The 27,035-nt window shown below is 37.0% G+C and overlaps 1 protein-coding gene across 3 annotated transcripts in view; it reads right to left on the bottom strand.

Annotated features, from left to right (window-relative positions):
- RUS6 (root UVB sensitive protein (Protein of unknown function, DUF647)) overlaps positions 1-27,035 on the bottom strand; it is a 105,597-nt gene that overhangs the window by 41,102 nt on the left and 37,460 nt on the right. For all 3 annotated transcript variants that reach the window (XR_016362463.1, XR_016362462.1, XM_089820925.1), the window contains exons 2-3: positions 17,590-17,688; positions 17,309-17,422 (exon numbers count right to left, since the gene is read on the bottom strand). Coding sequence is in view for 1 of the 3 variants with exons in the window: in XM_089820925.1 (XP_089677051.1) it covers positions 17,309-17,422; positions 17,590-17,688 (213 nt within the window). In the remaining 2 variants the exon portion in view is untranslated. The remainder of the gene's footprint in view (positions 1-17,308; positions 17,423-17,589; positions 17,689-27,035) is intronic.

Genomic DNA, 27,035 nt, shown 5'->3' on the forward strand with positions numbered 1-27,035 from the left:
TCAAAACATTAACTAAGAACTTTTCAGGACATAAAAATTAAAACTCTTAGAACTGATAACAGAGGGGAATATACCTTAGATTTGTTTAAAACATTTTGTAAAGAATCAAGAATTAAGAGGGAGTACATCGTTCCTTACAATCCAGAACAAAATGGGGTAGCAAAGAAAGAATAGAACAATTATAGAAGCTGCTAGAGCTATGATATTTGATCAAAATCTAGAATATTATCTTTGGGCAGGAGCCCCTTGTACTGCCGTCTATATTCAAAACAGAAGCCCACATTCTTACCTTAGAGATAAAACTCCTGAAGAAGTATTTACTAAGGTCAAACCTAATATAAATCATCTTAGGATTTTTGGGTGCCCCGTATATATCCATGTTCCAAAAGAAAAGAGAACCAAGTTAAAACCCTCTAGGAGGAAAGGTATTTTTGTAGGGTATAGCGAAACATCTAATGCATATAGGATTTTCATACCTGGACAGAAAAGTATTAAACTTAGTAGGGATGTAACTTTTGAAGAAGATATAGCATTCAAAAGAGCCCTAAGTTCTGAAGAACCTTCTTCTTTACCTAGTTCTGAAAGAAATAGTGAATTTGGGTCCCAAAGGGAAAACTTAGAAGAAATTGAAGATGAAATTCAAAATCTAAACCTTGAAGAAACTCAAAATTCAAAATCTAAATCTTGAAGAAACTCAAAATTCAAATAAAAGACCACTTTGGGCCATTAAAATAGTTGAGGCAGCTCAAAACTTTGCTACACCTTCCTTGAACAGTTAGAGAAAGCAAAAGACCTAAAAGATTCTCTAGTTATATAGCAAACATGAGTGATTTATCCAAAACAGAACCAACCAATCCTTCTGATGCTATTAAACATTTAGCTTGGAAAGAAGCTATGACAAAGGAATACCAATCTATTATGAAGAATGTTGTTTGGGAAATTGTTCCAAGACCTAAAGGAAAATTTGTTGTTTCTTCCAAGTGGATATTTAAAATAAAGCATGTCGCTGACAGTAGCATTGAGAAGTATAAAGCTAGATTTGTAGCCAGAGGATTTTCTCAAAAAGAAGGGGGATTGATTATGAAGAAACCTTTGCTCCTGTTGCCAGGTATACCTCCGTAAGAGCAGTCTTAGCAATTGCAGCATCTAAGGGATGGAAAGTACATCAAATGGATGTAAAAACAACATTCCTAAATGGAAAGATTATAGAAGAAGTTTATCTGGAGCAACCTAAAGGATTTAAAACTCATGACCCTAACGTTTTTGTTTGCAGGCTCAAGAAATCTCTCTATGGGCTTAAGCAAGCTCCAAGGGCCTGGTATGAAAGAAGTGATAAGTTTCTCACCAGCTCAAGATTCTCCAAGAATGAAGCCGATCCAAATTTATATTATAAAAGAGATAAAGATGATATGGTAATTTTGATACTGTATGTTGATGATTTACTAATAACAGGTGATGATCATCTTATTGATCAATGCAAGAAAGATCTAACTAGAGAATTCGAGATGAAAGACTTGGGACTCCTTCATTACTTCCTAAGACTGGAAGTACAATAGAATTCTGACAGTATCATACTTAATCAAGGGAAGCATACATCAAACATTTTGAAGAGATTTGGAATGTGGAATTGCAAGTCTATGTCTTCTCCAATGGAGACTAATCTACATAAACTTAAAGAAGCAACAGCAAAATCACCTTCTATAGATTCTACTCTCTACAAACAAATGATTGGGTCCCTTATGTACTTAGTAAATACAAGACTTGATATTTGCTATGCTATTAATGCCTTAAGCCAGTTTATGTGTGAGCCAAAGGAGATTCACCTAGTTGCAGTTAAACACATTATGAGATACTTACAAGGCACTCATTATTTTGGACTCAAATACGAGAAGGTTGGCTTAGATTTACATGGATTCACTGACTCAGATTGGGGTGGAAGTGTTAAAGACAGGAAAAGTACTTTAGGATGTTGTTTCAGTTTAGGATCAGCAATGATATCTTGGATATGCAAGAAGCAATCTTCAGGAGCTCAAAGCTCCACAAAAGACGAATACATTGCAGTAGCAGTGGCCTCTCAAGAAGCAATTTGGCTAAGGAAGTTACTTGTGGGATTATATGAGCAAGCCATGAATCCTACGATTATTCATTATGATAATCAGAATTCCATCAAGCTTTCGGTGAATCCAGTTTTTCATGATAGGTCTAAGCATATTGAAATTCCTTACCATTATGTAAGAGATATGGTAGACAGGAATTCTGTAAAATTAGAATACATTTGCACTGTAGATCAGACAGCAGACATACTCACCAAACCTCTATCTAGAGTGAAGATAGATCACTTCAGGAGAAGACTTGGTATGGTTGAGTTGTAATCCATTTGTATTCTTTAAATTATTAATAAAATAATTTTATTTGTCAGGCTATTGACTGTTATGGGCTCCACCATTTGTTTTCATTATTTAAGAGGTGACGATCTCTGAGATAATGAACACTTGTATATAAGACATTATGAGAGATGACGATCTCTTAGATAATGTGCTAAACAATAGAGTTCTACTGTAAGATCTAGATGAGTTCAAGATCATATTGTGATGTTGACATTGCTATGTCAATGAGTCACAATTTGGATGAAGGAAGAATTTTATTATTCTCCAAGTTTATCCTGTATTCTGGTAGGTCTTAAACTCAAGATCATGTTGTGATATAGAATTTCTAGTATCTATGAGTCACAACTTGGATAAATGAAGAAATTAAAATACTCTTCAGATTTATCCTGTACATTGTATCCTTTGCAATACTGTTATCACTAGTATCGGTGATTTGTCATACTACAGGCTTAGTAATATGACATTGTATCATGTGCTCTATGATACCACATGCTAAGGAGATTCAAATAGATATAGAGTATCAATTATTGCTCATTCATCCTTATTGATGTTGCTAGATATGATATATCTTAATATGATTATCAAGTTAAGAGGGAATGTTAAATATGTAACTTATTAATCATACTGATATGATAACAGATCGATCAGATCTGATATAGCATGATAAGTAAGGGATTAAGTCTTTGCAATATTACCTTTGCAAGATTGGCGTCTATCTTTAGGAGTTTGGTTTAAATACTAATCTAACAAGATTGTTTATTTCTGTAATTAATATTTAATTATCCTTAGAAAGTTGTCGACTTTTCTAGAGGTTAGGCAAATGATTTTTGGAAGAGACATGTCCTTTCTAAGGACATCTAAGGACACACAACATCAAATATAAGTCTGCTCCTTAGTCATTACTGCCCTCATACGAATTGAAGAAGTAAAAGACAGAATTCTAAATTACATCTCTAATCCAATTAAAGGCTATAATTTGAAGTTATTCACAGCAAGCTATAAGGAGATAAAGAAGGTAGATTCCAGTCCATATTTAGTCCAAAGAATTTACAGAAATTTTAAAGATCAAAGCACAAGATGCATAAGCTGAGTAGAAAGGACAAAACAAGAAAAGTGAAAAATATAATGACCCTAACTAAGTTGCAATGTGATGCCAAACAACCCAGTGTGCTAGGGTAGGGTGTTGAAAGCAACTCACTGCATTAGAAATGTGTCAGTCAGGACCTCAAGGTTTAACTCTTTAACAAAAGAGGAGCTTGCAAAAATCACAAGTTATCATAGTCCCAATCAACCCCACATGTGAGGTACACTTCTTGACACAGATGGTTGTTGCAAGAGTCGCTATAAATAAGGACTGATCACTAAGTGGCTTGTAGAACCTGAAATATATCTAGGAATTATACTATTTCGACACACTGTGATACATGGATCTTACCTTATAGATATTTGCAGATACCTATAGATTAAAAGATGCTGCAGAAATGTCACAGAATGGCACTAAATAATAATGAGTTAAAACTATGCCCTTTGGCCCAAACTTCTGTAATGTCTGACACAGGAACTTGATTTACCCTAAACTTCCCAACCAGGGTTTGGATTGTGCTTGGAAATGGCAATTTACTTAGTCTCTGTAATGTTATCTACTAGGAGGCTGCCAATTCCCAATGATTACATACATCACTATGCATTTAATAAACAATTAATGATTCATAATAAATTTAACAGTTAGCGTACTTGAGGCCCAATTTCTTACTTCTCTCCTAATAATCAACCCTAAGGAGGATGTAGAATCAGTTGTCATAAGGCGCTTGAAAACCAATCTACATGTAGGCTTCCTCAAGGTTTCAGGACCTTGTCCATATCTCATCTTGGGATTCACCTACCTTGTGAGGAATTACTCCACCTCTCACTAACAAAACAACCTATAGTCTTAAGGGGCAACAGTGAATGCTTAAAGGATTAGGCAGTGCATGTTAAAATTTCATGTATTACAAATATAGACACACACACACAAGTATTTTACAACATAACTGATATATAATTTTGATTTCACTACTATCAGCAGATATAAATGTGATGCAGGAGCATCCTTGGGTTGTTGGCAATCTTGCATCCCCAAAAAAAATTTGCTTGTTTTTATTTTCCAATTATCTGTCTGACAGTTTGATTCGGCAAACACTTGTTTATCCTTTCCAAATTCCGTGAGCTTGGCTTCATATTGTGGACCTATCATGGATCATTATCCTAAGTGCGCATAATTTAATGTTAGAACTAGTGGAAGTTATGCTTCATCTTCTTAGGTGCCGATTTCCTATGTTGTTCTTCATACAATGTTTGGTATTTAATTCGGCATGGTTCTATATTTAAGAGTTAGCTTACGCGCTCGTGGACCTAGACAAGTGGTTAGTGTGGACCTAATACGATGCCTAGTATTTAATTCGGTGTGGTTCTATATTTAAGAGTTCGCTTACGCGCTCTTGGATAACGTGTGGACCTATACCTGAGGCCGCATAAGATTTTATGATGTATTATGTATTTGGTCATTATGTCATTAAGGTTTAGTCCTATATTGTATAACATGTTTCCTATTATTGGAGATTGTGACTCAAAGCCGACCAGTGTATCTAATGGATCTATATGTAAATGGCATCGAGTCTTAGAAGGGAGGGAGGTAGCAATCATTCAATAAATGCTTGGTAGAGCATGAAGATAGCTCGAGAGTAGTGAGTTTTGGTCTGTAATTTGGAATATATTGGTCGTAACCAAGAAGACCTTCCAGCCTGGCATATTGTATGTGAGTTGTCTTATCAATCAGTATTCAGTTGCATAAGTGAAGATCTTTTGTTAATAAAGTGAGTTGTTTTCAATTTATCTTGTTATACTTCTGTTGTGTTGTTATTTGTTGGGGGCTTGATCATGTCCTTTCCAGATACACCTGTCTTGTATTGGATCAATATATATATATATATATATATATATATATATATATATCATACCTTATTCCTAATAGAATTCAGGTATAAAATTTGGTAGATCCGTATTAATTCATAGATAAGTTACAGCATACTAATTTGCTGCCACAAGATGCTTGCCAACTATATAATATAATTTATCTCCTTTGAGGAGCACAAATTATACACAATAATTTTGATAATTCCTTCCCGATCATTTTGATGATTCATGGAGTGCGCTTGACTGAATCACTCAATGGCCTCCTTCCACTACAGCCTCTTCATTTTATTATGAGTGTCAAAGGGCCCTTGGTCTACTGGTGAAGTGGAAAGGCTCACAAAGAGCCCATTAGGGATCAAGTCTAGCTGAGTGCAAGGCCCCCGACATCTAAAAGGGGTGAAGCATTGGAACTTCCCAGGAGGTCACCAATCCCAGTACTATTCCAGCCTGAGCGTGCTTAACTACAATGAGGAGACCTGCCTCTTCCATAATAACTGATTAAATATTTATTTCTTTTCCTGTGATCGCACCCCTTTGTAGATATTTATTATTTAAAGTCTTAACCACAGATTGATGCTATTAATGTATTTCATGTTACCTAAACAGAACATTTCATTTCTATAATCTAAATTCATTTTATTATGAGTGTCAAAGGGCCCTTGGTCTACTGGTGAAGTGGAAAGGCTCACAAAGAGCCCATTAGGGATCAAGTCTAGCTGAGTGCAAGGCCCCCGACATCTAAAAGGGGTGAAGCATTGGAACTTCCCAGGAGGTCACCAATCCCAGTAATACTCCAGCCTGAGCGCGCTTAACTACAATGAGGAGACCTGCCTCTTCCATAATAACTGATTAAATATTTATTTCTTTTCCTGTGATCACACCCCTTTGCAGATATTTATTATTTAAAGTCTTAACCACAGATTGATGCTATTAATGTATTTCATGTTACCTAAACAGAACATTTCATTTCTATTATCTAAATTCACCAGCAGTTTTTTACCAGTATTTATATATACAGTATGCTGCAAATCTTAAGTGTTGTTTATTATACTTATTTCCTTAATAGTGGCTTGCCATCATCTCCAATGAATTAATTCCATCATTTTGTTCTCCATCAGATTTTTCTTCAATTGTAGCTTCTAATACTTAATGAACCGCCACTTATTCCTCACACGACAATCTTTGATCTAATCCTATGGAAAATGTATCGACTATTAGATATGATACATTCCCAACAGACATTGCATTTGAATAGAGAAATACATTCACAGAGGTGTGGTAGTGTCTGTGCCCAACATCCAAACAATGATGTATATTGTAGCTCCCTAGATTTTTGTGATCGTCGTATATAGCAGAACCATAATAAGCTATCGATATTCTAGGAAACTCCTCATGCTTTGTGGGGTCAACGAACAAGAGTTGTTTGTCCTTCAATTTGGAATTACCCGTGTAAATTATTATATCATGGGGGGAAAGAGAGATATCAAAGGAGGTATTTATGTCCATTGAACAAAGTTAAAGTTGCTTGGTAAGAATAGATCGTACATTCATCTTTGCTAATTGGGACAACTCCCATTTATTGATGTTTAATGGATGTTCCTTCCTTCCATGGGGAATACCTTAATCGATATCCATTTGGTTTTCACTTTTGCAATTTTGTCTCTCAGTGACTTCACAAAATTGATGTGAAAAGGATGGGAATTTCAAATGAGGCATGGCTTTTGCTCCCAATGCTTTTCAAAGGTTGGTCAACATCATTATAGATATCTTAATCATTAAGGGCCCGTTTGGTGAGCGGAATAGGAATACGTATTCTGGAATACGTATTGCCCGTTTGGCAAGCGGAATAGGAATACGTATTCTGGAATACATATTCTAGAATACGTATTCTAGAATAGAACGTATTCCTATTCTCTATTTGGTTAAGCTAATATTTGATGGGAATTCGCGGACCTGAAAATTTATGTTTTCTAAAATAAAATAAAATGGAATAGGAATACGTATTCCAATACCACCTATTTTGGTGGAATTGCAAAACCCCATTTTTGGGCCAAAAATGGAATACGTATTCCATTTTTGCTTCGTATTCCAATCCCGTTTTGGTGCATCCAAACAAGGAATTCAAAATTTGTGGAATACGTATTCCTATTCCGCTCGCCAAACGGGCCCTAAGGGTTTATGCTTGTATATGTCGATGATGTTCTAATTTCTAAGAAATAAGAGGCAGAATTCATTCAGTTTCTCAAGCAGGCATTCAGTGTTTTTAAGTATTTTACAGCCTTTTAGAGAGGTGTAACGTACCCAAGCTAGAAAACAAAGTGAACTGCCACTTCTTCAATTGTAGCTTCTAATACTTTATGAACCACCACTTATTCCTCACACAATAATCTTCAATCTAATCCTACAAAAAATGTATTGACTATTAGGTATGATACAATCCCAACAAACATTGCATTTGAATAAAGAAATACATTCATAGGGGTGTGGTAGTGTCTGTGCCCAACATCCAAACAAAGATGTATATTCCAGCTCCCTGGATTTTTGCAATCATCATACATAGCAGAACTGTAATAAGCTATTGATATTCTAGGAAACTCCTTGAGCTTTGTGGGGGTCAATGAACAAGAGTTGATCATCCTTCAATTTGGAATTGGTTGAGTAAATAATTATATCACGGAGGGAAAGAGAGAGAACAAGGGAGATGTTTATTGTTGTTGGTAAATTCTATATTGTAGCCGATGAGTAGAATTGTATCCGAAAGGGAGCGTGACGGTTGAGTCACCCCTTCAAGAAAGTATATGTACACCGTCCGGAAGGGACTTTGGGACATCATCAGAATCATTGTAATGAGCATAATCATATTGTAAGCATTGGAGTGCATATTGCATATATGAATAAAGTATTTGCTCTATGTTATATCTTGCTATACTACATGCAATAAGTATCCTTTTACCCTGTACGATAAACATTTGGCGTCGTTGCCAGTTGAATCTGGAACGAAGGAAGTGTTATGAAGATTAATGCCGAATTTTCTTAACAAGGATAGGAATAAGATAAAAGATAAGGATGAAATACGCACAGCATAGGAAGTTTTAATTTTAGCACAACAGGTAGAGCGTAGACAAAAGCTTCAACAGATTACCAACGGACACTGAGGGCGTGAAGGAGCACAGACAAGGGGGAGTGCATTCACCTAGCAGACCAAGGAGTGCCGAGGAATTGCTAGAAGAAACTCGACAGCGATTAAATTTGGTGAAAGAGACAAGGGAGGAGTTCCTTAACTTGTATACATCAAGGGTAGAGAATCCGAACAGAAGGGAAGTAACTCGCACGGCTCAAAGTGCCAAAGGAGCACAAGCGTGGAGTGAACTCTTCGTTCTTGATACACTCGACAAACGGATACAAGTAGAGAATCGAACAACTTCTCTTGAGGAAGATCTTTTCTCACTAGTTAATGCGATTGTTGGAAGTAGGACGGTTGTCCGAAGCACCGAGGTTGTGCAGAACAACGCGGGTGCTCAGAACAATGTGGGTACACAGCAAGTACCATAGAATCAAAAGAATGTAGTAATGGCAGGACCAAAGAAGAAGTTGCCGAAGTTTAATGGTGACGAGACAAAAAATCCGATCAGACACTGCAAGACGTGTGAAACAATATGGATGGCAAATGGGCAACGGACAAGGATGATTGGGTCCGACAATTTCCAACAACTCTACAGGGTGTGGCAATTGATTGGTTTGTGGATGTCGATCCTCAAAAATTACCTACATGGGCAGACGTCAGGAAGGAGTTCATTGTAGAGTTCCGACAACTAAGGGACGATAACGAAATTGTAGTAGAAATATACAATACCATGCAGGGAAAGAACGAAACGATTTGTGTCTATGCAAGAAGGCTAAAAGAGTTGGTGGGGAAAATGGAGAGCCCACCGGCTGACGGATTAAAAAAATAATGATTTGTTGAGGGGCTACAGCCGGCACTGAAGAAGAAAATGAAGATTGTACCTGCAGCATCATATGCAGATGCGTATAATCGGGCGATGGATCTGGAGAGTGAACAAAAAATAAGCAAGAAGAAGCACAAATCATCGGACTCAGACGATTCATCGTCCGAAAGCAGCAGTAGCTACGAAGAATCAAGCAAGAAAGTTCGAGTGTTACAGAAGGATATGCTACGGATGATGAAAGAATTTAAAAATCTAAACAAGAATGCTAACTCAGTGAAGGGGGAATTGTGGTGTACAAACTATAAGGAGGAAGGCCACACAAAGGGCTCCTACTCGAAAAAATAATTTTGTGATATCTGCCAAATTGCAGGACATTCGATAAAAGGAATGCTTGTTCAATATGAAGTCAACGGGACACCATCAAGTGTTACTGACACATGAAGTGTCCACCGGAACAAACACGAACAACGATGCAACCTCAAGAGGATATCGCAACAATAACCGGCGCGGAAGAAGGGGTAATAATAATAACGGAGGCTAGAGTCGGATATAGTACGATGCGAGTGGACAGTCGATGATATAGTGTCGTGCATGCAACCTCTGGGGGTACTTCGCCAGAGATTGTACCATGAAGGAGACGCCGCAGCTGTTATGCAAATGGTGTGGTCCAGGAGACCACGAAGATTCGAAATGCCTAAAGCAGGGGGTGAATTTGTTAAGCATCTAAACATGTGATGAGGAAACACTAGCCATTACGCATGAGCAAGCTAAGAAGGCAAAGTACCCTGATGCAGAGGAAGAAAAGAAGAGGTTGCAGCAAGCACGAACGGAGTTGGAAAAACAGATGGAAATGGGAAAGTTACAAGTAAAAGACACTGCTGACACCTTGAAGAGGGACCTAGCAGAGCATTGAAGAAATCCAACGTGCAGGAAGGTAAACATTTATGTCCATTGAACAAAGTTAGAGTTGCTTAGTAAGAATAGATCATGTGTTCATCTTTGCTAACTAGAACAAGTCAACATCTCCCATTTATTGATGTTTAATAGATGTTCCTTCCTCCAAGGGGAATACCTTGATCAATATCCATTTGGTTATCACTTTTGCAATCTTGTCTCTCATTGAATTCACAAAATTGATGTGAAAATGATGGGAATATCACAAATAGGGTTTCAAATGGGGCATGGCTTTTGCTTCTGATGCTTTCCAAAGGTTGATCAACATCATTATACATATCTTAATCATTAAGGATTTATGCTTATATATGTCGATGATGTTCTAAATTTTAAAAAATAAGGGGCAGAAATCATTCAGTTTCTCAGGCAGCCATTCAGTGTTTTTTTGTATTTTACAGCCTTTTAGAGAGGTGCAACATACCCAAGCTAAGTAACAAAGTGATGCCAAACCTGGCAAGGGTTATAATTAGGCAACCCAACATGCTTAGGTGAAGTGCCAAAATCAACTTAACCAGAAAGAATGGCAAAGAATTGCTGCTAATCCTCAAAGGTAAACTCCTTGATATTAATAGTGGTTGCGACAAAGTCACTGAATATAAGAAAGTATCACCTTGCAGATAGAACCCACAATATGTGTGATAGTCCAAAGCAAAGTGATACATTCAACTTACTTAAAGATATTGGCAGATACCTTTATATCCGAAAGACAGATGCCACCAAACAAGTATGAGTTCACATGTATGCCCTTTAGCCAGACTTCTGCCCCAATGCTTTTCAAAAGTTTATCCACAACATTCTAGAATATCTTTAATGATTTTAATAATCAAAATTTTATCCTTAACATATATTGATGATATTTTTGTTTCTCATAGTAATATGAGAAACAAATTATTTTCGTAGCAATATGGTAATCAATAATTTTAACAACATAATTGGAAGCATATCCAAAGTAGGTGCAAGTGAGAATTTACCTGACTTTTACAACTCTTGGGGCAGGTAGCATGGATGATACTAAAAATAGAGCGGTTTTGGAATTTAGATACCTATATCTGTAAAAGCAATTGAACAGTTTCTAGGTTTGCATGTCTTTGAAAAGAAGCTCTTGCCGAAATATGCTTCCCTTGCAACTTCATATATAACAAATGTCAGTTTTCTTCAACTTGTGCATATTAAATTGGATTTTCTCAGAACAAGAGATCTATTTCATCTGTCTCTCATTTAGTACATCCAGATTGCAGACTCTTATCACCTGTCCATCTTACAAACAACTGTTTTGCATGCTGCTCTTAGTGCTCAGTTAAAAAGTCAACAAAAAATTTGCATCTTCAACCTATACTTTCTAACTCAACCTTCTCTTGGGGTAGAAAAGAACTGCAGAATCACAGATGAATTCTTGGAAGTACCCTAGACTTTTGATAAACTCCATTATTATCTTATCTTCAATATTGTACACTCACAAAAATAGATTAAGCTGGTCCTGCAACAATCTCAGCAAAGAGGAGTTGAAATTCAAATTGCAATTAGCAAGTCAGGTTTTGGCATTACATAAATATTATTTTTAAGTTCGCTGTCTACTGCAAAATCAGACCATTAAAAATGCCTTGTAATAATTGTAATGCCTAGAAATAAAATCAAACCATACAAGAAGTTATTCAAAAAATACAGACATTTCGTCCTTTTGAATGTTCTTTTTACACCTATCAAACTATAAATACTCTCTATCTCCATCTTCCTCAAAACCAGACTCCACAACTTTTTACCTAACAATTGGCAAAAACCATGATTTTTTTTGAGTTATATCTATTTAAGCCCAAAGGCCACATGGGTTTTACCAAAGTAACAGCTAAACTACAATAACATTTTTTTTATGCTCCATGGGGACGTGTTTCCTAGGGTTTACCCTCGTACCCTTGCAGGGTACGAAACGGGGACGCAGGTACTTAGTCTCACCATCCCGTGCGATGTCCCAAATTGGGGAAACGGGGTACCATCCTTGAAATGCGTGAAAAAAAGGCCAAGAAATGGGGGGACGGAATCCCATACCAGGGACTCCATTCCCGTCCCTCGAACGTCCCCTTTTGCAAACGCTGTCCCCCTTTTCCCATCCCGGTGATGGCTAAGTTAAAAGGCAAAAGAAATTGTTTTTCAGCTTCGCCCGGGCTCCACATGGGAATTGGAGATTACTACAATAAGGGAACCCTAATGTAGCTTCAAATAACAAAAGGTAAAAGAGTATTGTTCATTTAGAGTCATTTGCAAGTTGGGAAGAGGAAGAGGAAAATAGCAACAACAAAAGAGGAGTGCGTTTTGGAGGTGCAAGAGGAGGTTTTGCCTTCATTTCTTCTTCATTCCACGTATGTTTTTAATTGTCTTTTTGTTTGTTGCCATTTTTCATTTTTTCCAATGACATAGAGAAGCCATGTTGAATGGAACATTGAAATGTTTTTCTTTCCATAACTTGCAGCAATATAATACTACAATACATTGTAAAATCCAAAGGCAAAAACATAAGCAGCAGTTTGAGTGAGGGAAATAGTGATAGCATAGATGTCGTGCAAGAAACTCAAGTGTCACATTTACAAAGACCAAGAAAAAGACCTAGAGCATCCATGGATGATTTTTCAAGTGACCCTAATATAGATGTCCCTATGGAAGATGCAATGCCTAATCCATTTGAGTGCCCTTCCAAAGCCCTAAAAAAATATGTCAAAGGCCCATTCAACCCTAAGAAACCTCTCTTACAATTTGCCACAAAAGTAGACAACAATAAGAAGAATGATTCAGGGGATAGTAGGGAATGGGAGTGTCATATATGTAAGAAACATTATTTTGGGAGATTCAGGGGATAGTAGGGAATGGGAGTGTCATATATGTAAGAAACATTATTTTGGGAGCTACACAAAAGTGTATTGTCATCTTTTATAGATAGGTGGGAAAGGCGTGAAAGGGTGCAAAAAAAATTAAGGATGATGAAAAACTTGAGGCAAATAGGTTGTATGTGGAGGGGGAGTTATTGAAATCCGGGGGTGCTATAGGTAGTACACCTACACCCTCATTCACTCCCACTAGCACTACTAGTAAAGGGAAGGGAAAGGCCAAGAGAGATACCAATGTGGCTGATTTATTTAACATACAAGAAAAAGAGAGAGTTGAAGAGTCCATTGGCAAATTTCTTGTTGCTCATGGCATACCATACCATGTTTCTCGTTCTTCATTCTATAAACAAATGTGCAAACATATTTATGTTGCCGGTACCACCAAGAGAGACTAAATTACACACCACTATCCTTGACAAAGAGTACTCAAAAGTAAACATTTTGATGGAGGATGAGACAAACATGTATGAGTGATGGATGTTCTATCGTCATGGATGGTTGGACCGATATCAAACATCGGCCACTCATCAATCTTATTGCCACTAGTACAACAAGGGCCTATTTTCTCAGAGTCGTTGATTGTTCAAGGAAAAAGAAGGATGCATCCTTCTAATTTCAGACTTTGAAGGATGCTATAAAAGAGGTAGGGGCTTCAAATGTTGTGCAAGTAGTCACTGATTCAGCCTAGGTGTGTAAATCAGCTGGATTGATAGTAGAGAGCACCTATAGACACATTTTTTGGACCCCATGTTGTGTACATGCATTGAATAACACCTTGAAGGACTTTGGGAAAACTGATCGGATAAAGGCTATGGTGTCCAAGGCTAGAGATGTGCAAATATTTATTCGCAATCATCACACATCTCTTGCATCATTTAGGAAATTTTCCAAAAAAGAATTCCTCAAGCATGTGGACACTAGATATGTTGGCTATTTCAAAGGATGTTTGAGGTCCATAAGGCCTTACAATCCATGGTGGTCAATGCAGAGTGGAATAGGTGGCATGAATCAAGCACCCCGAATGGAAGACTTGTCAAACAAAGAATCCTAGATGAGAACTGGTGGACCACAATGAGGGAAGAAACTTAAATAATTAACATCATAATTGTTATTGCTGATTTAATAAAAATATTTCTGATTTAAGCACTTGCTGATTTTTTTAACATATGATGTTTCTCGCCTACAATTTTCTTTCAATTGCAGATACATTTTCTCCTTAATTGACTCTATTGTGTAGATTATTAGATATGTTGATACTAACTCTCCTAGCCTTGGAGAGATCTATGAGTCCTTTGATAAGTCGAATAGTAGGGCAGAGAATACAGCACGTCGCCAGCCCCTTACAATAATCTGCCCCAATTGTTTCTATAGGTGCCCATAAAATTATAAGGGGCAGGCCCTTTCCTTTAAATTTATGTGGTAGGGGGATAGCATGCTTGGGCAAATCAAGCAAGCTATTAAAGAGAAGGAACCTACTTTGGAGTTCTATGAGGAGCATCTTAAGCCCATTGTAACAAAAAGGCGGAACACTATGAACACCCCACTTCATCTAGCAGCCTATGCAATCAATCCAAAATGGTATGCACCAATGCCTGGGAGAGTGCCTCCATCTAGTGATGAGGAGGTGAGTTCAATTTATGTTTAAGATTTCTAATTTTATAATATGTTTTTAAAATTTTGATTTTATTACTAAAGTTTATAAACTCTAACTTCTAAATTTTTGTTTGTTGTATATAGGTGAAGGAGGGCTTCATCAAGGCCCTTTCAAAATGTATAAGGCAGAGGATGTTGCAAAAATTCGAGGGCAATGGCTTGACTTTGCCAATCTTCATGGTCCAATATTTGGTAGACTAGAGGCGAGGAATGATACAGCGACATTAGCTCAAAGGGACCCGATTGGATGGTGGACATGGCATGGTAGAGACGCACCTAAGTTGAAAGGTCGTGTCATCCGTCTTCTCTCACAGGTTGCGAGTTCCTCTACTATAGAGAGGGATTGATCTACATATAGCTTCATCCAATCAGTCAAGAGGAACAACCTTACCTCTAGACAATTGGAGAAGCTTGCGGCTATTCACAGTATATTGCGACTACAGTAGTGACAAAGTCTTGAGTATCGACAGACTCCAGCACTACACTGGGATGTTAATCCTGAGGAGGCATTGTAGATTGATGAGGATAACACACCTCCAGGGCTGCTTGGTGTTCCATTGGATGAGGACCCTCTACCTACCCCTGCCAATGATTCAGAGGACGAGTGTAGCGCTGATCTTAATTTAGATATAGATTTAATTTCTTATAGGACAGCCATATATTTGGCTTTCCGCTTTGCAAATACTCAGATACATTATTGGCTTTGATTATTATGGAGTTGGACATCTCATTTACACCTAGTATTTACTTTCATTATGTCATTTTGATTTCATGCATGATGATGGTACATTCATACTTGGAGCCTTTGGGCATTTTTGCTAATTGTATGCGATATTCGGATATATCATCATATCAAATTCTCATTTTGATTTTAATCTTGATATTTTTCAATTTCCATGTATTCTATGGTGAATGGTTTAATAGGTTTATCAATGTTGTGATATGCATATTTGAAATACATCTCTAAAGTCTAATACGCCATATATAAAAATTTAAAAATCCCCAATCTTTTATAGTCGTCCGCAGAGGTCCCGTCCCCTAAATTTTGGCTTCAACCTATACCCATACCCTAATTTTCTGAAAAGAAATGATTTCTGTTTAGATGTATTCAGCAGTGTTTCCCTTGTCAAACATTTATAGCACCTTGACATTTTGCACCCTTTGTCAATATTTACAGCTAAAAAATACATTTTTGCTGTTGGTGGGCGATCCAAAGATTAGATTGTGACTTTGGCAAAACAATTAAAATCCTTACACATTTTTTTTGTCAATGTTCATGTATAATTGATGATTCTATTAAATTAAAGTAATTTTCATTCAACTTCACACAAATAATAACACACACATGTTATTACCCAACCCTTCATACACGTGTTTCATCTAATTATATACAAACTAAGGAAAAGTCAAGCAAATGCCATCTATGTATTCAATTTTCAACATCTAAACAGAAATCATTTATTTTCAGAAAATTATTTTTTCTTAGAAACCTTCATTCCAACTATGAATTCAGATTTTGTCATTCTGTGCTTAATAAAAAATTGATCAAGTGTTTCCACCTGAAATCAGACTGCAAACAAGTCATACCTTGCAGATTACAACACAGGTGTATCATGATGACCTTCCAAATTATATTTCCTACTATGTTTTCTGCTCTTAGCTAACATCTTATAGAGACCTGTAAAAGGTAGCATGATACCATAGCCAGCAACATCTGCATCAACATATTTAGATAGGAGACATGTTTTCAATCTAGTACCGATTTTGAATTAAAGTGATTTTTGATAGTCCCATGAAGTGATTGTTTGCAACCACGTCAATAAACAACTTACCACCAGTACATGTGAACTGCATATGGTAAACAATGGCAACATGGTCTCCCCACATGATTCTGGGATGAAGCCATTTCATGCTCCCATTCCAATAGATAATGCATGATCGGTTTGAGGCAAGATGGGTGTTTATCATCACAATGCCATAGATGCAGTTTTATGAGAACACATTCAGGCCATAGTTGTAATTTTATAATGAGGCTGAATTGATGCCATAGCTTAATTCTCGTAATGAAGCCAAACTGGCACCCTACTTATTCTTATCATGAGACTAAATTCAGGCCAACATTGGAATAGATGGTGTACTTTAAGGATAATACAGGCAAGATCCAAGAAAGAAGCTAATGCTATAAGACAATAATGTGCATTACAATATGAACTAGAGATGTTCTGTTACCCTATTTTCTTATTTCTGGGCTCCCATGTTCTAATGCACAACAAATCAACCAATAATGAAAAGGTAGGAATGCACTTTGCTGTGCCAATTTGTAAGGAGATAACGTAACTTTAACCTAAGCATTCACACACAGATCAAGTGGGAGCAGGTCCTTGTGTCCTAGGAAAATGGCAAAATAATCAAAAACCATGATAAAGAAAAATCTTGTTTTTGTAGTGCAATCATGAAGGTTAATGTAAATGTTATTCTCTATTTATCAGTAATCCCCCTAAAGAATGGAAAATACGAAACAGCTCAGGATGTGGCTTACCTTAAGAACCCAGTTGACAGCAACAGCAGATGAAGTGGAACCTTTTCCAACAATTCCAACAGAATGAAGCAATGAACGTGTGGTAAAAACACTCATTGCTCCACCAAAGAAGTACTGTAAAATTTATAAAATAAAACAATACTTAATTTCTTCATAAATGAAATTTTAAAAAACTTCTGCAGGCAACCAACAAAATTTGATAAAAAGTAGACACAGACAACATTCGAACATTCACAGTGAGTTCATGCATGCATGAGAGAAATGGAAGTCGGAATACATACTTTAAGAGCCCTCCACCGCATGTAAGGTGCATATGAAGAAGTGACACTCTCTGGATATCCATCTGGTACCACCCATGATCTTATAAACGTGACTAAGTCCTGAAAGATAAAGTGATTAATTACATGGTTTACAACATTAGAAACTTCAAGTATATCATTCTTTGTGAAGTTCATTTTACTATACATGTTATCTGCTATGCACATTCAGGGGAACAAATTTTTACCCTAGTGCTATGCTAATGGAGACTATTCACATGAAGAGCCCTTAAATTTTAAAGTGGCATTACAAAATCATTATGTACTGTCCAAATTGGTGAACTTGCCAAAAGGCTAGAATCAACAACAGTGCAAACATAATATACACTTTCAAGTCCAAAACAATGTAATTAGAAATTGACCAAAAAATTTGTGGCCGAGGAGGCTTAGTTTACTGTAATCAAAGTGGGATCTCCCATATATAATTTGAGACCTATACTTGTAGTCAGATCCTAAACTGCTTTTCAGAAACCAGCGTACATCTGATAATATGGTCAGGAGCTTTATTATAGTCAATTACATATCTTTAAAAAGTGTAAACTTATAATAAATTATGATTTAAAAAAAGATGAGTTAGAACTCAAAAGAATGACAAGAACTAACATTAAAGAGGCATATGACAAAATTTGAAGATTGTGTTTGCTATTGTAAAGAAGAAAAGTACACACCCTTACACCTCTTGTTTTGTGTCACTTTGTGCTGACAGTTAAATACATGTTTCTGGAACATTTTTGGACTCTATTAATGCAAAAAATGACCCAAAACCCATTACAGCACTCTGATATGCCGCAATGCACTTCTCAGAACACTTGGCTTCCCCATCTCAAAATGGATCTTACCAGCAATTTTGTCTCATAGACAGAATCACAGCTGTAATCTCATCCATCTTTCCCAGATTTCAAAATCCCATTTCCATTGCCAGCATTGTCAAACATGAATGTTGCCCATTGACAGCTGCACTAAAAAATGAGGTTCAAATTTGGGGTCTAGAGCATGTATTCAACACAATAATCCTTATATGTTGTTTTACAAAACAAAAATGCATCATTGATCACTTTGAAAGGATGGCACATTCACACATTTGTCTCTAACTCTGTAATATTTTGTATGATCACAGTGACCTCTATGTCTACATCAACATCAGCTCCAGCTCCACAATCTCCTTCACTTTTGTTATCAACTTAGTCTAAGGCTTGCCTAGGGCACAAGTGGGTCTTCAACAACAAACCTTGCACAGAAAACACATCCCGCTCCTTTATAGCATCATCTTCTTCCTTCCTCCAAACTCCAGTAAGTAAGCAAACAGGTCTTGCAAGTGATGCAGATCAAATTTCACATAGAAAAGGAGGATTGGAAAAATCAAAATCATTCCACTAGACAAAATCACTGTTGTGATTTCGTTTTCTAATTCTCATCTTGTCAAAATCCAGTCACCTCAGCCTTTTGATCAGTAATCCAGTTTCAGAGTCCAATTTTCAAATTTATGTCAGCATGTCATGAATTACAATTCACATTTCAAGGCACACAATTGTAGCCTTCTTATATTTCAGCACGCATTCAATTGCAATCTCAGTTAGCATACAGTAGTCAATCTATCAGATACGTAAGGCGATAATTGTGTTTAATCAACTTATTCCTTTGTTAGCATTTCAGATATTTGTAGTGTGTGCATTTATCCTTGCATAAATTGGTGCATGCATTACTTAAATGCTTATTCCTTTAGGTTTGGATCCATAATTTGTATCATTAATTTTCAGTTTTTCTCTTCATGCTTCACTTAGGGTTATGCTCTCAACTCACAGTATTCCCTCCCACCCCTATTGATTGTGTTTCATTGTTAATCATTCACCATAGGTTACAGAAAGCCCTTGTCCTTGGCTTCCATTTCTTACCTTAAGGATCTTAAGGCATTTTCAAAAGTTCATCAAACCCACCCTTCAGCCTTTGAAGACCTCATTTACTTTTATTAAAATGAGGGTGCTCTATGTTTTCTAGAGATGCATCCGTTCAACATATTGTCAAATTTTTATCCTTCATAGAACTTGTTCATACCTAGAAGATTTTGCTTCTTTTGTTCAGGAGATACATAATGGTCATACCTTGAGCATAACATATGATAATAAAGCCTTATTGATGATGATACTCCACCATATGTCAAGTACACACAATGCTATTTTGCTTAATGATGATGATATTCCTCAAGTGGCCCATGGTTATAATGATGCATCTAGTGATGGTATACTCCACCTTATTCAACCACACATGATTGTACTTTGTTTAATGATGCTAATATTCCTCACATGTCCCCTAATAGTCCTCTCTCTATACCCGTCGGTTCATGTTGTATTGATGATTTGGCACTTAGGGACACTCAAGTGATGAGCATTCATCCTTCACATGATATTAGTGATTACTCCTTATTCAATGATAGACTGGCTCATGCTGTGGCTGCTGCAAGCAAAGACTTAATGCTTGATGGATTTAATGGTAATAACGATACCACTATACATGCCAAATCATTTCCACTGCTATATTATGAGTATCCATGAGCATGTATTCCTTCTAAAGACATTAAGAGAAATTTTGATGAAGAAGCCTTACAATAGCTTCATATGTACCATAAATCTATTACTTCATTCATTGTGCTTGGACAGGCTTTCATAGATTACTCCACTGTTGGCTTTGGAACATTTTTGTCCAATGATTCTCATCTTTCACCTTTTAATGATCATCCTTGGCAGATCTTAAGGCTTCATCCATGCATCATGTTGACACAACACTTGAACAAGCCCATGGTGACTCACTTATGGATTATTTTATGTCTTTGCATGAAGAATCTTTTAAGAACTATAAAAGTGTATGATGCTCATAATGCCTCACTTACATATCAACATAAACAAAGCATCTCTTACAGCTCTTACTAGGCTTATCTGAATATGTTATTCAAGCAAATACGGATCAATCTATTACATCTTCCTCCACAATTCCACATGACATCGATATGCATATGGCCATTGAAAAACTTTTAAGTTCTGGACATCTCTAGTCCCATTGTTTCCTCTTCACCACATGAGCTTCCACATCACATTGGTCAACATCATGAACAAGTTGTGAAGTGTAGAGAATTGTATTAATGACTTACCAAAGCTCAAAAGAAGCACTATACAGTGTAGATGCAACAGAATCCTTCAGCATACAACATATTGACTTATAATCCTTCGGCAAATAACATATTATTGACTTATCCTTCACCAATTGGGTTTGTGATGGTAAAAATGATCCCCTAATTCCTATAGAGTCCTTAAAAAAATGCATGTTTACGCTAGTTTTATGAGGAGATATTACTTGTCAGATTAGTTCCACAAAGCCTGAGAAATCATGCACTCCAATGCTTTTATTCATTAATTTCTTCTTCAATTTCTTCTTTTGGAGATGCAGCAAAGGCTTTTATGGAGACGCAACAGATAATCATCAATAAAGTAGAACAATTAAAAAAGGATTGCATGGGAGAACTGATCAGTATGTGTTTCAATTTCAAAGTATTTGCTAAGTTTCAAATTACTTGACAATGAGATTCAAAGTTTATTTGTCAAAAACTTGCTAATGTTATGGTAGGTGTGAGAGAACTCATTCATACCTGTGTTCCCTGTTAAAGTATTCTCGGTTGCTGTTGAAAGCGGAGACTGAGAGTGAAGTACTTCTCTATTCCTATAGTCGTATGTCTTGCGTGTGATGTTTTGGCACAATGGCACGCGGTTGCCTTGCTGGCAGAGTTCCGTCAGCATTTCCTTTGTATGGAGTTTGTTGTCGGTGGTTTCATATGCTCATGTAGAGATGGTGGCATCGGTTCCATTCCTCTCCTACTCATCGTGTGGCATTGTGTTTTGTCTCTTATTGTTTGCTGGACTTAATATGGTGACATGACATCATGAGTCAATGCATCACTATTATTCCTACCTAGCATTGCATCTTCCTCTTGTACTGAGCATGGTCGGGCTTTTTATATTAAAGTTTGTCGTCAGTTATGTAATTGCTTTCCGCCTTGTAAAGGTTATCTCTCGGCATTCCTATTGAACTCCCTGTTGTTTAAAAAGAAAATGAGAAGGATGTGAACGTGCTGATCTGGTAACTGTTGCTCATCGGGGCTGTGCAATATTTAATTGGGTGCAGAGAATTTTGCATCTATTGAGTTCATCAGAGGGCTTTGTGGTTCTATTGTTCTGTTTCGCAGCATTAACAGTATCTAAGAGTGTTGCATCCCCTTGGCTGTATATGACCCACTGCAGTTTGTCTGTTATTGTATTTTTCTAAGTTGTGGAGGTATATGTTATTATCACACTAAGTGTAGTAGTGCTGAGTATATGTTTTGTATTGCATTGAAGGTATATGTGTTCAATTGATTCTATTAGAAACTCTGAGAGTTTTGAAAAAAATAAAAGGCAGGCTGATTGATTGTTGACATCAATCTTAAGCAAGAAGTCTTGTAATTAATGAATAAAGGCACTATTTTCCGAGTGTGGCTGGGTTTTTCCCTCAACTAGGAGGGTTTTCCCAGGGTAAATAATGGAGTCATCTGTTTGTATGCTTTTCTGATTTTTCTATATATTGCTTTCATATTATTCTGGTTTGAAAACTTAACACAGTATCGGGGCCAGGTTTAATAGAAAAATCCAGAACCAGATTTATTTGAGCATTGGAAGGAGAACTGCAGCTGTATTTCAGCTTCTGGAAGATGTTTATTTTTCAGATTTGAAAGATATTATCAGGTTCATTAAATCGTGGGAAGGTTTGGTCTTGGATTAGAAAGAGTCAATGAAGAAGTCTGCACCATAGAATCAAAGGTATCTTCCATGAAGAGAAACTGGCCAAGAAGAAGAGCTTTCTAGCATTTAAATGCAAGCCACCTATTGTTAATTCTGTACAGCTATGAGATACATATTCTGAAAAACGACAAAGCTTCCTATATAAATTTATGTTCAAATCTTTGTGGAAGGGTAAGGACTAAAGTAGCAGAAGTTTCAATACTTGCAACATAAGTTGATATATATTCTTAAGTGTTTTTTGTGGCTTGCCAGTTGGCGTACAGTTGTTTCATTTCATCCCTTAGGCTGGTAGAGGTGACACTAATCTTGGAGCAATAGATGAGTGAATTGTCGGATCAGCTAGCATGCATTTTATTAGGATTTATAACACTTGTTTGAATAAGAAATGTGTCTGGTTAAGCTGGATCGTTGACTGATTACATAGTTCAGTCAATGGGACTGTAGCAGGTAGCTGATATGGAAGATGATGCTTATTTTATAAGTCGAAGTTGTAATGTTTGTGGCTTTAAGAGGCTTGAAATTCTTCTATGGACTCAGTGTTATCAATAAGGGGCTACAATTAGCCATAATTTCAGTTCAGAGCACTTTATTTGTAGGATAAGAGTTGATATCTCTTTTCTGGGTACCAATCTGTACTGATGGAAAGTAGAGATGGCTATTGAGGATACATGCAGGCCACAGTTAAGTCGTCCAGGATTGATTAATTGCATTTTCTTGCCTTACTTTTCATGACAGCTTTTTTGCTCATGGGTATAGACAGATTTAATAAGCTGGTGCAAAGATCAGGAAAGATCAATTAATGGATTGAGAAGAAGAGTGGTAAATCAAGAGGCAAGTATTTAATACTTTTTGAATAATGTTCATGAATCTTTTATGCAGTTATTTTTTCTTACATTAAAATAATGAATTATGTATGCATCTAACTTTTGTACTTCTCATTGAATAGATTGATCCTATAAACTATTATGTATCATGTGGCTTTGCTGTTCCTATTCTGGGCATATATGAAGATCAAATTCTGAAAAGGCATTGGTAACTTGATCAACAACAAATAAAGAGATAAGTATTTATGTCTATACCTTGGTGATTAAGTAAAGTTCATGCATCAATATTGAGTAGCGATTGCCCTGTATAGTGTATAGTTCTCTTCTGGGTAGTTCGATTCTATGAATTATTACTGATCTCCCTAAAATGCTTTCAGAAACAATAATGGAGATCCACTCACAGCCATGGGACTGAATTGGTGAAATATCCATTCTGTGTGCCTTTGTGAAGGATCAATCTTTATACGAGATGGTGATGAGAAGATTGGAATATTTAGGTTGCTGCAGCAGACATATTCATGATTTTTCAGATTTTATGTAATTGATTTCAGCGATTTCAAAGTTCATTTTCAAAAGTGTCTTCTCAGCCATTATGGTTGGAGGCTTGCTTTCTATCATAAGAGGACACAAGTCATTGTTTCTATAGGATATTCTTCATTATTGAGCCTGCAGAAAGGGTGTTGAGCTTATTTAGCTGTCAATTTGAGATCAACAGTGCTTAAGAATGATGAGAGATTGCATTCAAGGAAGGTAGAACCTGATGCAACATATGAGGAAGTTATGCAGGTTCAAGAGTGAAGACTCAGACTAACTTGTGAACAGTTTCTTATAAGTGGAGGATATGACACTCAGAGGGAGCTTATTTGCAATCTCTCACACAGCAGGGATCCAAGAGATCTTTGTGAAGACGTCTTTATGTCAGCTAAGAGGGTTACAGTATTGCAAGGCCAGGTGCTAAATTCTATGGTAAATCTCTTCATTTGCAAAGAACGGAATTGCAAAGTCAATTTGGATTTTCCATTTGGTAGTGCTGCAAACTTTCAGTGTAAAGTGATCTAGGATGAGGTCGAGGAGGACAGTCTTGGAATTTAACATGTCAAAAGTTTCGGAGGTGTGTGTTGAATATAATTCATCTAAGGTAAGCATTGCAGGCAATCATTGATAACAGAGGTCAAGAGATTGACGCAAGTGCTTAAAGACTCAAAGGAAGCTTGAGTGGAATATGAAAAGTGCCAAATCCTTTGCAGAGCATCAATAAGCTTGTGTAGCAATGTAACTGCTAAACCTCCTTGTTTGGTCATTTACTGGAATCAACACTATTTTGTTATGAAAACCAAAGCAGTGAGAATGCTACCCCTACTGGTAGGGAGTCTAACTATCCATCACAGGCAACCTTGGACAAGGAGGTGAGAAGGTTGAAATCAGATTCAGAGTGAATCTGACTTGGATGAGAAGGTCAGAAGGTTGATATATGTCTTAAAGAGAGCCACATCATCATGCAAATTTATTAATGAGTTCTTCTGTACGAGAGAAGTTCAAGGGGAAATCCCTTGTTAATGAGTTATTCTCTATCAAAGATTTTTGGACAAGGAGGTCAGAAGGTTGATATCAGATTCAAAGAGAGTCTGACTTGGATGAGAAGGTCAGAAGGATGATATTTGTCTTCAAGAGAACTACATCATCATGCAAATTTGTTAATGAGTTCTTCTCTGCGAGAGAAGTTCAAGGTGGAATCCCTTGTTAATGAGTTCTTCTCTACAAGAGAAGTTCGAGGTGAAATCCCTTGTTAATGAATGCTTCTCTGCAAGAGAAGTTCCAGGTGGAATCCCTTGTTAATGAGTTCTTCTCTGCAAGAGAAGTTCGAGGTGAAATCCCTTGTTAATGAGTTCTTCTCTGCAAGAGAAGTTTGAGGTGAAATCCCTTGTTCCACCCTCTAGGATTAAGTATGGTGGATACACCCTCTGCAAGTAGGCATGGTGGAGATGTATTCTTCTATGAGAGAAGTCTGAGGTGAAATCCCTCGCTCCACCCTCTACAAGTAGGTATGGTGGATCCACCCTCTGCGAGTCGGAATAGAGGAAATGCATTCTTCTCTAAGAGAATTTTGAGGTGAAAGTCTTTGTTCCACACTTTGCAAGTAGGCATGGGGGAAATGCATTCTTCTCTTAGAGAAGTTTGAGGTGAAAACCTTTGTTCCACCCTTTGTGAGTAGGTATGGTGGATCCACCCACTACAAGTAGGCATGGTAGATGTCATGGAAGAAAGTTCATAATTGTGCTTGTTCACCCTCTAGGAGGGATGTGGTCAATGTTATGACAACATCACATTGAGCGATTCCATGATGAGCACTTGTGCACATTTTCTTTTCAGTTCTAGGAGTAGCCATGGTGGAACTCATGTGTGTGACTTCATGACTTTGTTTTACTATTGTTCATTCACCCTCTTGGAGTAGCTATGGCGAATATTGTTATGGTGAGATAACATTTTATATTGAGAAAATCTGAGATGAGATTTTTTTGTTGACATTCTTCTTGGTTGCAGCTCCATTGTGCTTGCCAAGTTGAAACACGCTATGACATACAAATGATCTCTGTCTTGCTAAGAGGGAGTTTTAATGTTATGGTAGCTACCAGAGAACTCATCCATACCCATGTTCTCTGTTATTGTGTTCTTGGTTGTTAGAAGAGAGAGGAGACTGTGTCTTGTGTATGGTTGTGATTGAAGTACTTCTATATTCCTACAGCCACGTGTCTTGCATGTGGTGCTTTGGCGCAAGGGCACATGGTTACCTTGCTGGCAGAGGTTCCATCAGCATTTCCTCTGTATGGAGTTTGTGGGTGACGGTTTCTTAAGCTCACGTAGACATAATGGTGTTGGTTCCTTTCTTCTCCTACTCATTATGTGGCATCGTGTTTTGTCACTTATTGTTCACTGGAATTATATGGTGACATGACATCATGTGCCAATGCATCGGTATGATTCCTACCTGGCATTGCATCTTCCTCTTGTGATGAACATCGTCGGGCTTGTTATATTAAAGTTTTCCGTCAGTTATGCAATTGTTTTCCAGATTGTAACAATTCTCACTTCATATTCATGTGCATCCCTTGGCATTCCAATTGAACTCGGTGTTGTTTAGAAAGAAAATGAAAGGTTAAGGGATACAAACGTGTTGCTCTGATAATTATTGTTCGTTAGGACTATCCAATATATAATCGGGTGCAAAGAATTTTGCATGTTTGAGTCCATCAGGGGACTTGTGTGGTTCGGTTGTTCTGTTTAGCAGCATTAACAGTATCCAAGAGTGTTGCATCCTCTCAGCTCTATATGAGCCAATGTAGTTTGTCTGTTATTATATTTTTATAAGTTGTGGAGTTATATGTTATTACTAAGTGTAGTAGTGCTGAGTATTATATATTTTGTGCTGTATTGAAGGTTTATATGTTCAATTGATTCTATTAGAAACTCTGAGAGTTTTGGATAAAATAAAAGGCGGGCAGATTGATCATCTGATAGTTGACATCTTAAGCAAGAAGTCTTGCAATTAGAGAACTGAATGAAGGCATTATTTTCCAGGTGTGGTTGGGTGTTTCCCTCGAGGAGGAGGTTTTCCCAGGATAAATAATGGAGTCACCTGTTCATATACTTTTCTGATTTTTTCTGTCTATTGCTTTCATATTATTCTGGAAGAAAAATATATTTTACATCATAACATCTTCAGCACTCATTCCCATGACTTGTGCCAATATCAATTTAATTAAAT

The sequence above is a fragment of the Cupressus sempervirens genome, chromosome 3 (assembly GCF_028749045.1).
Source record: "Cupressus sempervirens isolate cs-2001-9-10 chromosome 3, ASM2874904v1, whole genome shotgun sequence".
NCBI lineage: Eukaryota > Viridiplantae > Streptophyta > Pinopsida > Cupressales > Cupressaceae > Cupressus > Cupressus sempervirens.